Genomic DNA, 17,431 nt, shown 5'->3' with positions numbered 1-17,431 from the left:
ACCGTGTGACATAAAAAGTTGCAATGACCGCCATTTTATTCCCTAGGGTCCCTGCTAAAACAATATATAAAAAATGTTTGGGGGTTCTGAGTAATTTACTAGACAAAAAAATTATGATTTTTACACGTAGAAGCGCCAGAATCGGCCTGGATGGGAAGTGGTTAAAAGCCTTTACTACTCATTATTTTAGAGCTAACCGTGAGCCATGGCACTTGAATTACTGCTCTCACTCTGATGTTTGCAGCAATATCGCACATATGTGGTGCAATAGCAGTTCACATGTGCACACCCTGAGAACATGTTTGCATTTGTGGGTATGTACAGGGCAATAGGGGTTACGTTTAATATTTTTTGCTATTGTTTTTAATACATTTTATTATTAACTTTATTCATTTTTATTTAACTTTAGTGTTATCACAAGGGGTTACCAAACCACCAGGGATATTCATTGGGCAGGTGACAGGTACTCTTTATGGAGACAATGGAGGTCTATTAGACCCCAATATTTCCCCTGCCCTCCAAAGCATCTAACCGAGTACATATCGGCTCGGTTAGCTGCTACCCTGGCTGTATCAGCCAGGGAAAGATAGCTCTGAAACTGGAAGTGAAAAAATCACCATCTATCCCAGCTTCATTCACTAGGGAGGTTGAGAAATAAATGCCTTCGGACATAGTCTTAGGCTTTCGGGTTAGAGTGGGAGAGCTCAGGAACCACAGAGGGAGGTGCTGGAGGGAGCCGGCTGAAGAACACAAGCACAAGCTTATGGTATGTTCAAAAAGCTGACATAGTTAAATAGAAAATGAATGGATTTACATTAGTCCTTGACCCATAGTGATCCACTGACAATCCCCCATACCAATATTTAAAGCCACAACAGTTTGCATTCTATTATTTGATGGGTATAAAATTCAGATATATAGAGTATTTATACTTGCGGTCACTTTCTGGTGGCCAGTTGTCCCACTTGTAATATGTTTCTGGCTGTTCGGTAAACAGGACTTTGTGCAAACTGTGGAATGATAAAAAGAGGACAAAAAAGTAAAAAAATGCATGCACTTTAAATACTATAAATCACGAATTTAAAGGCAAAATCTGAAACAAAAAAAAGTATTTTTGTGATTATTGAAAAAGAAAAAAAAACACCATGAATTTTTCAAATGCAAATTGTGTAAACACTTTAATTTCAGCTTCTTGCAATTCCCTGTGCAGCAGCACTCTGCTGTGTGCCCAATCAAAAGCACTCCAAACACATGGGCTGATAAAGAAACATGCTAAGAATAGAGTAGAGTAGAATAGAGAGATAGCCTGACTAGTCTGCTGATACTCCTTTAGCCCAGGTTCACAATGACAGCGGGAATGAACTCATGTGAGTTCAGCTGAACTTGCACGATTTCATTCCCACTTGTCAGTCCCGACTTCAGGGGCGAATTCAGAGACATCTGCGCGGGTTTCTGCACAGGTGTCTATTGAAATCGCACCCAAAGTCGAGAAAAGTAGTACAGACACTACTTTTGGGAATCGGTGCGGCGCCACAAAGTCGGTGTCACACCAATTTGGACGGTGCCATTGCCGGCAATAGCCGCCGATTTGGCATGCATTTTGACATGTCAAATCGCATGCCAAAACGCTGCAATGTGAACCAGGGCTTACTGTCCCATTATAAGCTGAGGCAGGAAAGTAACGTAGTTGTGTTGCTTAAGACCCCTTTTCACACATGCGGACTGTTTGTTCGTTTTTCATCCATCCGTTGACTGATAAAAAACAGACATCAATGCATCTCTATGGAAAAACAGATTTAAATGGATGATTATACATTTGCATCCGCTTCCATCAACATTCATTTTTTGGAAGGGATCAAAGCCCTATTTTTCTTCAATTAAAATAATGGATCGGATGAAAAAGGGTCAAACGGTCCATCAGCCTTACTGATAGATAGACAGACAGACAGATACACACATCCAAAAAGTCAGGCACTCATAGGGTATCGCAGCAGATAAAATTCAAAGCAGCGGCACTTCTATTGTGAATATTTTAAGCACCCTGGCATCACTTACCGCACAGTGCTACGTTTGGGACTATATATATTTATCCCCTGAAGCTCAACTTTAACTTTGGTAATTGAACTATAGTACATGAAATAGTGCTACTATAAGCAACATATATGGTAAGTGCAAATGTGCATCACTAAAGCAAGCTTGGGAGAACATGATAAATCCACCCCAACACTAAAATCCCTACATCCTGCAACACTAAAATCCCAGACATCCATGATCTTACACTAACCTATCTAGACCTGTAAAGAAGAAATCGGTATACATACCTTTTTTGAAGCCGATCTGATCCAGTCTCGAGCGGCGGAAGCTCTGCAGAGGACACAGCCTACAAAGGCTGTGAAATGAATGGGGAGTGACGTCACCCATAGACTTACTATGGGGCTTCCGCTGTCGGCTGTGTACTCTGCACCCGCCTCCACAGTGAAGACGCAGCTGACAGCTCAGCGTGGGATCGTGTCGGTTCGGCTTCAGAAAAGGTATGTATACCGATTTCTTCTTTACAGGGCTAGATAGGTTAGTGTTAGATCGTGGATATCTGTAGATGCAGGGATTTTAGTGTTAGGTGGACTTCTACGTTAAAAAGAAACTATAAAAAAAAAATTCTGCATGACTGAAACTAGAAAGTTTTACTTAAAGAGTTTGTAAGCCTCAGACATGAAATATGAAAGCATATCCCTCTATTATGTGTACTTGTCTCAATCCAGAGCACTAAGTGTCATTTCTGTCTGCTGCTGCATGCATCTCCTATCAGCGTGAATCACTTCTGAGAAGTTTCCCTGACACCAAGAGAAAAAAGGTGACGGGGAAGGAACTACAGCAAACAGCTTGCAATTGACAGCCTCAGCTCTGTTCCTGTGTGAATGGGTGTATTTCCCCTCCCTTCAATCAGGGCTGAAAGCTCCTCTCCCTGAGCTTTGCAGGGGGTAACTTCAACTCTCTGACCCCGTTTCCTGAAAGCTCAGAAAATCTTTATAAATTCTGGACTTTGAATGGCTGGAGAGAAGAGAAGACTGCAGATAAAAATGTACAACTTATATAGGGTATTGGTATTTAATTCCTGTGCTTCACCCGAGGCCAGTCACTTTACTGGGTATATGTAAGAGCTTACAACCACTTTAATGTATTTATCAAGTGACCGAAAAATACATTAAAATCATAGTAAAGTCAGCTTTGTCATTTTTACCTACAGGTAAGCCTATACTATATGTAAAATGAATAGCTCCTAAACGTGCACCATTTAAAAGATATTCACACTGGATGCAGCCGGTAATGTCACAGGCGCATGCACTCTGAAGGTCTTGCATACCGTGCATGCGCGGGGTGACGTCAGCGCGGCTCCAGCCACTCATACAGCTGGAGCCCCCAAGGAAGACTGGGGAAAGATGGAAGACTGGGGAAAGATGGAAGACTGGGGAAAGATGGAAGACTGGGGAAAGATGGAAGACTGGGGAAAGATGGAAGACTGGGGAAAGATGGAAGACTGGGGAAAGATGGAAGACTGGGGAAAGATGGAAGACTGGGGAAAGATGGAAGACTGGGGAAAGATGGAAGACTGGGGAAAGATGGAAGACTGGGGAAAGATGGAAGACTGGGGAAAGATGGAAGACTGGGGAAAGATGGAAGCCCTGTCAGCAGTGACAACGAGCCGCTGGGCTTCGATCTAAGGTAGGTATTTCATAATGTTCTAGTATGCGATGCATACTAGCACATTGAAAAATTGCCTTACAAATTTTTTTTATTTTCTTTTGTAATGCTGCAGTTAACTACTGCTTTATATGATTAATGCGCAGTTTGAATATAAAATTCCGGTCACGCTATAAAGTTAGAGGGTAGTGTTATTATTTAAAACCTATAGTTCTGCAAGTTTCCTATGTCACCTTTCTGTCTCTAGTCTGCCCATTAACTTTTAGTCAATATCATACACCTGTACAGTCCCCGGCAGACTCTGAGCTGACACCCTTCATGATACTCTATGGTATTCACCTTTGCGCCTCCCCTTGCAGATAAAGAAAAGGTGAAGGAGCTGGGTCACCAAAGAGACATTTCCAGAAGAGAAGAGGGCTATGAGATGTAAGGAGGGAGAGCGCTGTGCTAGGGAATGGACTCTTCTGGAGTAGTCAAATTTTCTAGAAAGTTGAAAGGCACAGTGCAAGTGAATACAAATATATTATGAAAAGTAAAAACATTGAAGAATATACCAGTGCACATATTCTTTAGGTGGCAGCTTGCTGATGGTTGGTACCACTGTATGAAGCCACCACACCGAATCCCGCTGGATGGCAGCAATCTGGTTCTGAAAGGAGCGCAGTACCTCTAAACCTATGAGACGCATATAGATATTAGAAAAATAAAAATAGTAGTTACAACTATACAGGTCAAAACCTATAAAACAATACAGGTAACTCATGACATTATATTTAGAAATATATATAGCAAACTGTCTTTAAAAGATAAAGGGATCTTACTTTTTTTCTCTCCCTTGTCCCAAGCAACCCCTGCTTCCTTCACTTGAACTGTAATCCCCAGCATCATAGACACTGCAAGCAGGTCAGTGATATGTATAACAAACCGTTCCTGAAAACAGAAAAGAGGAGAGCTATTTAAACAGACCAAAAAGACAACTACTTTTCCTAAGTTTCACACAAGCTCTTCCTGTCTGTAGCCAAGTTAACATGTAGGAATAGGAACCTCGGCCAGACTTTGCTTGCTGCACCAGACAGTATCAAAACAGAATATCCCTAGTTTTCCTAGTCTTTAAAAGAAAACTGCAAAAATTAGAATTTTCATATCTTGGAGTACAGTACAGGACAGTAAATCATAGACCGTAGGTTGTATGCCATCACTTTCAGGTGTTTGGACAATTGCAAATCTGTGCTGGGAACACACTCTGTGCACCTTTATATAACCCCACCCACTCAGGTTTGTAGCACACAATAAGGAGAAACACAGGACAGAGGGGAGAGACCTGTGTCCAGTAATGTGCACTCTAGGATATAAAATGTAAGTCAAAATTCCCCTCATCTTAACCGTACAGTACAAGACAGCAAGTTAAAGCTTGAGATGTACCCAAGTATACGGAGGTGTGGGCAACAACACAGTAAATAGAAACAAAAAAACCCCCACAAAAGCAGGGACCTTAAACGCCTTGAAGGACCATGTTGTCAAAGCTCACATCATCAGAGGCCTGAACATCCACCTACACCTAATAAAACTTTGAAAAAGTATGAATGGAAGAACAGGTGGTTGCCTTGCAAACCTGCATAACAGATGCTTGACGCTGAAAGGCCCAAGAAAGATCTACAGATTTGGTGGAATGAGCCCTTACAGGAAAAGGAGGAACCCATTCCTTGAGGACGTAAGCCCTGGAAATTAAAAACTTGAGGCACCTTGTCGAAGAGAGATATAGGTAAATAAATCAGTGAAAAAGAGTAAAGATGAATAATAAAATGCAGCTGAACACCAAAAAATCTTTCACATATTCAAACAGGTAATAGTATACAGAGGAGTGCAGCGCATATCAGGGCTCAATAAAACATAACAGATGTGATATTAAGTCCATATAGATCCAAAAAACAAGAACAGGTGGTGAACTAACAGTCCCAGCAGGCAGAGATTCCACATGAGAAAATTTCAATGCAAGATTGACTTTCCCTCCACCTCCAAAGCAATCGCTTCGCTCACCTCTAAGTGTTGACCGTCTGTTAGTTCAGTGGTCCACACTTAGAGGTGAGCGAAGCGATTGCTCTGGAGGTGGAGGGAAAGTCACTCTTGCATTGAAATTTTCTCACGTGGAATCTCTGCCTGCTGGGACTGTTAGTCCACTATCTGTTCTTGTTTTTTGGATCTTAATGGACTTGAGTTTATATCACATCTGTTATGTTTTATTGAGCCCTGATATGCGCTGCACTCCTCTGTATACTTTACCTTGTGGAAGAGGAAGCAGGATGTCCCTTTCTGGGGCCTTTAGGGAGGACAAAAAGGTACATGGCTACATCCAGACAATGGAACAAAAAGTTCTTGGTGTGTTTTGGAACAGCGCATAGGGAAAGGAGGAAAATGTCCTCACCGAGGCGAAAGGAAGGGATCACCATGGTACAGAAGGAGGGTCTGGATCTCAGAATCACCATGCCCCCTCTGTAAGACAAGAAAATAGGATTTTTTTAACAGCTTACCTGTAAAATCCTTTTCTTTGAAGTACATCACGGGACACAGAGCCATAGTAGTTAATATGTGGGTTATAGGCCACGTTCAGGTGATGGACACTGGCACGTCCTAAGACAGGAAGTTCACTCCCTATAAAACCCCTCCCACTACTGGGAGTACCTCAGTTTTTGTAGCAAAGCAATACACGTGCATACCAGAAAGAGGGGAGGGACCTCTGTGTCCCGCGATGTACTTCAAAGAAAAGGATTTTACAGGTAAGCTGTTATAAAAATCCCATAGAAATGCCAACTGAAGGGAGGGAGACATAACAAAAGTAGGGCACCAAGAGACTAGAGGACTTATACTGCTGCCTGCAGTACACTGCGCCCAAAGGCGATATCCTCATTACCTTTTACATCTGCTTGATAGAATCTGGTAAATGTATGGACTGAAGACCAAGTTGCGACCTTGCAGATTTGAGCCATGAAGTACTAACAGCCCTGGTGGAGTGCGCTTTAATATGAAAAGGTGGAACTTTCCTCTTTAAACCATAAGCTTGAACAATCACTTGACGAATCCATTTAGAAATGGTAGATTTCGATGCTGCCTGTCCTCTCTTAGGACCTTCAGGCAACACAAACAAAACATCTGTTTTATGAATCTGAGCAGTCGACTTCAAGTAGACTTTGACTGCTCTCACCACATCAAAAGAATGTAGTGACCTTTCTTCCGCAGAACAGGGTTCTGGGGAAAATGAAGGTAGAATATCACATCACATAATATCACATCACATAATAATATCACATCACATCCTGGTTTAAAGGAAAACCTGACACTACCTTCGGTAGAAAATTAGGGTGAGGACGTAATACAACCTTATCCTTATGAATAATCAAATATGGCTCGTTACAAGAAAGAGCAGCCAACTCTGATAACCTTCTTGCAGAAGATATGGCAACCAGAAAATCGAATTTCCTTGTCAGAAGGACCAAGGGAATACGTCGTATTGGCTCAAAAGGCTGTTTCTGTAATGCCAACAGGACTAAATTCAAGTCCCAAGGGTTCAGGGGTGACCTAACTGGAGGATTAAGCCACGTTACCCCCTGAATAAAGTTACGAACCAGAGAGTGCGAAGCAAGTGGTCATTGAAATAACACAGATAAGGCCGAAACCTGGCCTTTGGTAGTACTCAAGGCCAGTTTCATTTCTAATCCCATCTGTAGAAAGTCAAGGATCCTACCTATGACATATTTCCTGGGGTGCCAACCCCTGGATTCACACCAGGAGACATATGCCTTCCAGACTCTATAATATATGACTGGAGGCCGTCTTCCTTGCATGAACCAGAGTAGACACTACTGAACCCGATAGCCCATGCTTCTTCAGAATGTGGGTCTCAATAGCCAAACCGTTAAATTTAGCTTTTTTTAAAGGTAGGATGGAAAACCGGACCTTGCCAGAGAAGGTCTGGCCGTGGCGGTAGGGTCCATGGGACTCCTCACGCCATCTTTACGATCTCTGCATACCAAGATCTCCTGGGCCACAAGAATCACCACCTTCCCTTCCTGCTTGATCCTGCAAAGAAGTCGTGGAAGCAGCAGAACAGGAGGGAATGCATAAATCAGCGAAAACTGATTCCACGGGAAAACCAAGGCATCTGTTCCGCATGCCAGCGGATCCTTTGTCCTTGACACAAAGTTGTCAATCTTTTTGTTGAACCTGGACGCAAACAGATCCACGTCCGGAATTCCCCATCTTTGACATATTGACAGAAAGATGTCGGGGTGAAGAGACCATTCTCCCGGGAACAACTGCTGGCGACTCAAGTAGTCTGCCTGCCAATTCTCTATTCCTGGACTGAAGACTGCCGATTGGCAAGGTACCGTATTTATTGGCGTATAACACGCGCAGGCGTATAACACGCACCCCAAGTTTAGGAGGGCATTTTAAGGAAAAAAACTTTTAGGAGGGAATGCCCATCATTACAGCCTTATCAGTGTCCATCTGCAGCCTTGTCCATCATTGCAGAGTGATCAGTGTCCATTTGCAGCCTTGCCCAGTGCCGTTTGCAGCCTTGGCCATTGTCATATGCAGCCTTGCCCATTGTCATATGCAGCCTTGCCCAGTGCTGTGTGCCGTATTTAATTGCTTAAATTTGCCGCCAAGATAGAGCCTGTGTACTCGGCTCCTCACGCCGCCCCGCCTCCCTGCTGTCTCAGAGGATGAGGAGCGAGCGCTGCGGAAAAAGACTGAGCCGAGTGTACTGTGTACTCGGCTCCGCTCGCAGTCCCGCCATTGGACGGAGTGTTATGTCCATCATAGGAGCTGGGCGGGATTGCGAGCGGAGCCGAGCACTCGGCTCAGTCTTTTTCGGCAGCACTCGCTCCTCATCCTCTCAGAGACAGCAGGGAGGCGGGACTGCGAGCGTAGCCGAGCACTCGGCTCGTTCTTTTTCAGCGGCGCCGAGCACTCGGCTCGTTCTATTTCGGCGGCGCTCGTTTTTTCCCAGCGGCGCTCGTATTTTTTTGGCACACAGACAGTGGGGATCGGCGTATAACACGCACCCACGATTTTCCCCTCATTTTAAGGGGAAAAAAGTGCGTGTAATACGCCGATAAATACGGTATGTTGTTTTCTGCCCAAGTTAAGATATGATTCACCTCTTTCTGGGCCGCACAAATTTTCGTGCCCCCTTGGTGTTTGATATAGGCCACTGCTGTGGCATTGTCGGATTGGATCCTGACAGCACAATTCCGTAATCTGAGCATCCAGGCCTTCAGCTGCCCGAATCTCTAAAATATGGATGGTCAAGGTCATTTCTGATTTGGACCATTTTCCTTGGACAGACGCTTCTTCCAGGACTGCTCCCCAGCCCAGAAGGCTGGCATCTGTTGTTAGCACCTTCCAGGTAACTGGTAGGAAGGATTTTCCTTTTTGGAGATTCTTGGCTATTAACCACCAATTGAGACTTTGACGCACCTTTGGGGATAAACGCATTGGGAAGTCTAGAGCTTGGACCTTCTTGTTCCAAGTCGATAGGACACTGTTTTGCAGTAGTTTTGAATGAAATTGAGCATGAGGAACGGCCTCAAATGAAGCCACTATCTTTCTCAACAATCTCATGCAAAGTCGAATAGAAGGATTCTTCTTTGCTTTGACCACCTGAATCAGTTGCCTTATGGAACTGATCTTTGCCTGGGACAAGAACATCCTCTTCTGAGCTGTATCTATGATCAGACCCAAGTATTCTAATCTCTTTGGTGGGTTTAAGGAAGATTTCTCTAGGTTGAGAATCCAACCTAGGTATTCCAGGTAGCTGACTGTGGTGACCAAACTTTGGTCTAAGTGGGCTACCGACTGATCTATCAAGAGTAGATTGTCTAGATAAGTTAGAATCGTTATACCCTGAGCCCTTAATCTGGCTAAAGGGGGAGCCAGGACCTTTGTAAAATACTGGAGGTGCAGTAGCTAGACCGAAAGGCAGAGCTACAAACTGAAAATGAAGATTTTCTATCTCGAAGCGTAGATATTTCTGGTGAGCGGGAAAAATAGGTACATGGAGGTAAGCATCCTTGATGCCGATTGACGCTAGGAGTTCTCCACCTTGTAGAATGGAGACCACTGATCGGATTGACTTCATGCGAAAAGAGCAGATATTCAAAAACCGGTTTAGATCTTTGAGATCTAAAATGGGTCTGACATCCCCGTTTGGTTTTGGTACCGTAAAAAGGTTTGAATAAAACCCTAACCCCCACTCTTCCACGGTGACCACCGATATCACCTATTGAGACAAGAGATGGTCCAAGGCTTGAAAGCGAGACTTCTTTTTCTCTGGATCGCTGGGAACCTTTGATCTGAGAAAACAAGAAGACAGGAACTCTCTGAACTATAGTTTGTATCCTAGAGACATTGAGGAAGCCACCCATTTGTCTCGACACTCTTCCTGCCAGACCCTTGAGAACTGCAGAAGTCTTACCCCCACTCGTGTGAGCGGGGGCGCCCCTTCATAAGGAGGTCTTAGTATTTTGTTTTGTCGGTTTCCTTCCCCAGGGCCTCTTTTGTCCCTGGGGTTGACCCTGAGGTTTACCTCTTGAACTTGACGGTGGAGGCCGTCGTGACTGCCTGGAGGCTGATGCTTCTGGCACTGGAGAAGAAGCTTGTTTAAAAGAAAAATGCTTAATCCTCTTCGTAACTGGCACAAGGGAACTTTTCCCATTAGAAATTCTTTGGATGTATTTATCCAGATCGTCCCCAAACAGCCGTTCACCGCGAAATGGAAGACTAGCCAGGAGCTTTTTGCATGGCGCTTCGGCTGACCAATTTTTCAACCATAGAACTCTATGCACAGGCACCAGCCCGAGCATAAGTTGTGAGGCCTGGAGAATAGAATCTCTCATAGCGTCTATTGGAAAACATAACGCCCCTGGTATCCCGGCCAAATCTTGGGCCTGCTGATCAGGAATAATCTTAAGCACCTGTTTAAACTGGTCTCTTAAGGACTGACATACACAGATTGCTGCCAGCATGGCTGAGCCACTGAAACTGCCAGAGAAAAATTGTTTTTTAAATAGGAATTCAAACTTCTTATCCATTGGATCCTTTAGCATTTGAGCACTGTCTACCGGACAAGCCAAAATTTTATTCACAGAGGATATAGCAGCATCAATTGCTGGCATCCCCAATTTCTTAGAAAATACTTCCTCCATAGGATAAAGTGCTGAAAACCTTTTTGGAGGAAAAAGCTGTTTATCTGGGTGATCCCACTCAGAATACATAAGCTTTTTTAGCAATGAATGGATAGGAGAAGCATGAATAGCTTGGGGAGGCTTTAGCAAACCCAAACAAGAAGTGGGCTCATCGACTGACTAATGGCAGCATGAATGTGGAGCGGACCAATTCAGTAAGGGATTGTACCATCAATCTTTCAGACCTGATCCTTTCGTATTTGACTCTTCAGAAGAGGAGTCATCAGCCTCTTCCTGGTCCCCTGAGAGAAATTCAGAGAGAAATTCATCATCTCTTGGCCCCTGTTCCTCAGTTTGAGGGTCCTGGGAAATGGAAGGGGATCTATCGCGCTTAGTCCCACTCTGGGAATGCGATTAAAGCATCAATCTTTTGCTCCAACCCTAAAATGGTTGAGGAGAAAACCTCTTCAGTAATATAGACAGGGGCAGCAGTGTTGAAAGCGGTTGCAACACCTAACAGCCCTGATGGCTCACTCTGACCAGCCACCTCAGAATTCTCAGGGGAGGATGCCATCTTTGAGATGGTTCTAGGCTTTTCTGTGGCTGAAGTTCTTCTTGAGCCTTTTTTTAAGGGGTTTTTACCCCCCCCTTCTGACCATAGCGTGATGCACAAAGCAGAGGTACTACCAGAAGGATTGCATCCACTGCTTGAGCAATAGTCCAGCCACTGCCACTGCTATTAATGCTTAGCCTGATGCAAATAGTAAATGTGCCAATAGGAAATGCCTGTGTCACCAAACCTCTTTCATGCCCCTCTTTGCTCTTGTGTCCCTCCCACAACTTGCAGCCAGCACAAATGGAGTTTTTAAAACACACTCCTGCGCCAGACGTTAGAGAATGCCAACACTGCGCAAAGCCCCGCCCCCTCCGTCGCATCGCGCCCCCTGCCTCTCTCTTTCAAAAGAGAGTTTTCCCATGCGAGCACAGGATCGGCTTGTGTGTGGCGAGGAGAAGACCTGAAAGCCGCTGCCGTGTAGGGGCGGTGAAAGAAAACGACATCGCTGATCTTTTTTTTTTTTAGCTCTCCCTAATGCTCAGCCTCGTGAAGAGGGGGAGAGTTCAGCCCAGGTGGGGGGTGTCTGGTGGAAGCAAAACTCCCCCAAACTTACCGGAGGTCTGTCTGCTAGCCGGAGGAAAAAAGCTGCTGCTTCCTGACACAGCGTGATCTCTGAGGAAAGCATGAGAAGGTACATGCTCCATACAGCCCCCAGTGGTGACACTTAGGCATGACAACATTTACTTTCCAAAGGAGACATTTCATAAGAAAATTTAAAAATTCCTTAGAAAAACTGCACTTACTTTTCCCGCCGCAGGGTTTTCTGTGGTAAAACCAACAGACCCAATCTTCACCTATCATGGTGGGTTCCATTAACAAACCTTCAGGAACCGGGGACCCTCAGGGAATCCACACTCCCAGACTCTTAATAGCACCCCGCCAGTAAAACTTTATGGCTTTAAAATACCAAAGTACTGGATCCCGGGGTCCAGTGCTCTAAAAAGAGAAGCGTTACAGGCAAAACCTCGTTTCTTCGGACGCGAGACTCGGGTACCATTCAATTTGGCTTAAAAGACACTTTGAATGGATCCAGCTGCATAGCTAGCCCCAGCAAGGATTGCTCCAGTGGAGCTCAGCACAGCACACATAATCAACACCTTAGACACTGGCGAAAAAACTGAGGCACTTCCAGTAGTGGGAGGGGTTATATAGGGAGTGGACTTCCTGTCTTAGGGTGTGCCAATGTCAATCACCTGAAGGTGGCCTATAACCCACATAGTAACTACTATGGCTCTGTGTCCCATGATGTACGATAAGAAAAGGCTCTATACAAGGAAAGGGCCGCCAACTTAAGAGACATGCCTGATGGAGGGAATGACCACCAGAAAGACAATCTTACTCATGAAATCCCCTAATGGGTGACCCAGTATTAGTTCAAAAGGGGATTTTTGAAGAACCGAAATTACCAAATTCAGGTACCATGGAAAGAAAGGAAGTCAGAATGGGGAATAAAAATGAGAAACCCCCTGTATAAAAGTATTGACAAGGGAGTGCGAAGCAAAAAGGTTTTTGGAACAAAATGGATGAGATCAAATCTGTCCCTAAAGTACTAGGAGCCAGATGTTGGTCCACGACTGACTGGAGAAAGGCCAGGATGTGAGGAACAAATTATTCCCAGTGGTTGAGGTAGAATCTATCCTGGAGAGAATGCACACTGGGTCTGAACCTGGGACTAAGAAATCACCAGGACATCTACTGCAAAAGCAAGGGGATCCCTGGGCCTGGATACAAACCTACCCAACTTTTTGTTTAATCTGGTGTCCACGATGTCCACATCTGGTGTTCCCAATTTCTGACAGAACATCAGGAAAGAACTTTGGTCTCAGGGGAGTGCTCCCTCAACCCAGAGTTCTTTCCTGATGTTCTGTCAGAAATTGGGAACACCAGATGTGGACAACTCAGGAAATCTGCTTGCCAATTTCTTCACCCCACCGGCATGTAGATAACTGAGAGGTTTTAAATATGGCTCTCTGTTCAGGGGATTATCAGGCTTGCTTTGTTCATGACTGACCAAATTCTGGTACCACGTTAATGGCTTGTGTAGGCCACAGCCAGGGCATGGCCCAACTGCACCCTGACTGGGTGACCATATAGGAGAGTCCAGTATAGAAGTGTCAGTGTTATGGCTCTCATTTCCTGAATTTTAAATGCTAAGTTCACCTTTAAGGGCCAATTCACACCACATGCAGTCCAATGTGTTTTTTTTCTGCATCAAAAACGCATGGAAAGTAGGTTATATGGTTTCCAGCTGCATAGTTCACACCAATGCAGTCAGTTCCAGAAAACAAAGTAGAACATGCTGCAGGTTTCCTGCACTGGACTGAAACTGTACTGGAAAATGCACCAGAATGCACTGAAACGCATCAAAAACGCACCGGACCCCAGTACAATGAAGAAAAAAAACAAACATCTGGAATGCATCCGGAAATGCATAAAACAGGCATTGGAACATGTCAAAACGAATTACAATCGCATCCGGAACGGTTCTGGAGTGCATTTTTGTGGTGTGAACCAGCCCTAAGAATAAAATAATAAACGCACATATTTTTGCTGGAAAAAAATATATACATAATTTTTTTCCACAGGAGCTTTCTGGCCATACCTTTATACGGGCTTTCAGTTAGAAAGTTGGAGGAGATTTCTATGGACTATAAGTGTACTGATTACAGCACTAATAGTCCATTGGGAACTACAAAGTCCGGCTGCTGCAGTGGGTCTTGTAGTTTATTCATTCACAGATCTCTGTTAATGAATGAGCCACGCACAGATGTGCCAATTTCAAAATTTGACGGCGACTGCCCGCTGCCACATGGAATGGGGCTTTGGGGAAGGTGTGAGGGTGCCTAGGAACATGTTACACCCTATTACACCCAAATAATGTTGTAACATGTATCATGTTCCTAAAGGTGAACTTAACTTATAATGGGGAGCATGGACTCTTGTGAGCACCAAGTTCCGTGGACAGTCAGGGAGTTGCAGACCCTGCCTCAGCCCTTCAGACTTGCATCCTATTTTACCACCTTCCAGGGAGGGTAAAGGAACGATTCCCGGATTCTAAGCTGGAAATTCACCATACCAGGGAGATTTTCACCTGGCTGGATCACAGTAGTGGGTGATACAGAGAAGGTATCTGCTTGTCCCACACTGTGAGGACGTTGAGCTGCAAAGGTCTTGAGTGGAATTGAGCAAAGGGAATGGCCTCAAAGGAGGCCAACAGGAGGCATGCCTAGCTGACCATAGAGTTTGGCAGCTGAAACTCAGAGAAGCAATGTTTTCCTGGGCGCGCAGACCTCATCTTGGTTCCCCCAAGATGGGGTGGCCATGTCGCTCAATTAAGCTGGGGTAATTTAGGGAGTGATCTGTACTCCCAAGCAGACACCGCTTCTCTTTTTTTTTTTTTTTAAATCAGATTCTTTTTATTTTTATATGCAAACATTAAAACAATACGAACAAATTATCCAAACAAAATCACATAGACCAAACAAACACTACAAGAAAAAAAAAAAAAAAAAACCTTCAATGCTTAGAAGCACTGTGGGTGGCAACAAAGTACAGCTTTCACAGAAAAAAAGGGAAATCCAAAAACCTATATTAATTTACCCATAAATACCTATATTAAGAATGTCACCTATAGCCTAATATCTGATATTACAATATACATAATACAGATTGGTCATACCGACGCCAGGGACATAAACTCAAGCAACTTTGACCAGATAGCATCAAACTTATTCATGGCGTTCCTTAAAAAATATGTATGTTTTTCAAATATCATAATCCTATTAAGGTCTGAAATCCAGTCAGATACAGTCGGCGGATGGGGAGAGGTCCACTTAAGGGCAATCTGTCTGCGGGCAACAAAGAGTGCTCGCCTAATAGTGTTGCCTATAGAAAAAGTATAAGTAGAGACATCACAGTAGCCCAATAGGCACATAAGTGGTTCAGCTGAGATATTGATATCCAGTAGCCGATTTAAAGTACCTATCACCTCCGCCCAGTATCTCTGGAGTTTAGGACACCACCAGAGAAGATGTATTAACGTACCTGTGTTATCATATCTAGCACAGGCTGGCTCAGATCTCAGGCCAATGGTATGAAAAAATTGAGGAGTTCTATAAACCCAATGAAGGATAAAGATCTGGGTCAGTCTGTGTGATAGAGAGAGGGATACTCGGGGCAGAGATCTGAGAGCATCTTCCCAGACCTCTTCTGGAATGGGACCAGAATCCTGTTCCCATCTGGCCCTAGAGTGAAAGGGAAAGCTCAACAGAAATCTATCTTAACAGCACCATGTATGTAACAGAGGTAAGACCTTTTGTTAATCTTGCTTGTATGATCTTGTCGAAAACAGGGGTAGGGGGAAGAGTATTTCAGCGGACGAAAACAGAGCATGTCTCAATTGAAGGAATTGATAAAACCAATTCGATTGTAAAGGGAACTCTCCCCTTAACTCTTCAAAGGGCTTAAGTAAACCTTTCTCATACAGCTGAATTAACGTGGTTATTCCTGATTTTTAGGAACTGCCAATTCACCCGCATTTTTGCAATGTTGAAGAGTCTACAATTTAATACAGGGAGTTTTATTCCGCCATATTAAACGCCTAAATATACTATTAATCTTAGTAAAAATCCGTAAAGGTATCCAGATCGGAGCATTATATAAGAAATACAGAAGCTGAGGCATCCATATCATCTTAATTAGATTAATACGACCTATTAATGAGGGGGGGAGTTTATTCCAGATTTTACTTTGGTTTTGGAATCTAGAGAGTAGTGGAAGTATGTTGTCTACAATATACGACTGAGGGGAATCAGAAATCACTATACCCAAATATTTTATAGAAGACACAACCCTAAGCAGAGAAAGTGAGGATGGTAGTGGGTCCTGGGGATATCTAAAGGCATCAACGTGGACTTCTCTCAACTTATACCTAGCCCGGAAAACCTACCAAACTCCTTAAGATATTTTATTACTGCCGGTAAAGATGAGCAGATATTGGTCAAAAAAAGAAGATCGTCTGCATATACCTTCTCCTTCATATCTACCCTAATCAGACCAGTAACACCACATGAAGACCGCGTAAGACAAGCCAAGGGCTCTTTAGCTAGGGCAAAGGAGAAGGGGGGGACAATGGGCACCCCGGCAAAGTCTGAAACTAGAAGATTGGAGGCTATTAACCCTAATTGATGCCATAGGAGCTGCATACAACAACCATACCCATTGGCAAAAATTAGAACCAAGCTCAAATTTTTCCAGAATGGCCCATAGATAAGGCCATTGAACACTATTAAAGGCCTTTATAGCATTCAGTGCCAAAAAGGCACGATTTGGATGATCCGGGAGTGGAACCTGCATATTTAAATATGCACATCTAATATTAACTGCTGTTGACATTTTGGGAACAAATCCTACCTGATCTGAGTGAATAATATTTTTAATAACCTTGTTTAACCCCTTCCTGCCGACCGTACGCATATATGCGTACTCGGCTTTCCGGGGTTATACCGGGATGATGCCCGCAGCTGCAGGCATCATCCCGGTACCGTTGTTTACAGCGGGCGATCGGCTACCCGCGTATAACAACCGATGCGGCTAAAAGCCGCTCGGTTGTTATACCGGAGGAGCGGGAGGGGACATCCCCCCCTCCCGCCGCTGTTACCGGGCCTCCCGTGCGATCGGGAGGCCCGGTGTCCAATCGGGTACCTTCGGCGGCTGTGGGCGGGCTGGAACGAAGCTGTGAGTGGCTTCGTTCCAGCCTTCTTGTTGTAAACGCGGAAGCGACGTCATGACGTCACTTCCCGTTTACTCGGCTGCCAATGGCGCCGAATTTAAAAAAGTACACAGTATTCAGAATCGTCGTTTTCAGCGATCTGAATACTTTGAAGTGTAAAGGAGGGATGGGGGGTCTTTTAGACCCCCCCATCCCTCCATA

General features: G+C 44.3%; 1 protein-coding gene across 3 annotated transcripts in view; it reads right to left on the bottom strand.

Moving 5' to 3' along the window:
• INTS1 (integrator complex subunit 1) overlaps positions 1-17,431 on the bottom strand; it is a 249,954-nt gene that overhangs the window by 175,897 nt on the left and 56,626 nt on the right. For all 3 annotated transcript variants that reach the window (XM_073636747.1, XM_073636748.1, XM_073636749.1), the window contains 3 exons: positions 4,521-4,629; positions 4,254-4,374; positions 933-1,010 (listed from right to left, as the gene is read on the bottom strand). In XM_073636747.1, the coding sequence (XP_073492848.1) occupies positions 933-1,010; positions 4,254-4,374; positions 4,521-4,629 (308 nt within the window). The remainder of the gene's footprint in view (positions 1-932; positions 1,011-4,253; positions 4,375-4,520; positions 4,630-17,431) is intronic.

This window comes from Aquarana catesbeiana, linkage group LG06 (assembly GCF_042186555.1).
Source record: "Aquarana catesbeiana isolate 2022-GZ linkage group LG06, ASM4218655v1, whole genome shotgun sequence".
In the NCBI taxonomy this organism is placed as follows: domain Eukaryota; kingdom Metazoa; phylum Chordata; class Amphibia; order Anura; family Ranidae; genus Aquarana; species Aquarana catesbeiana.
Note: the sequence above shows the minus strand (reverse complement) of the source record. Positions and strands in the feature narration are given on the sequence as shown.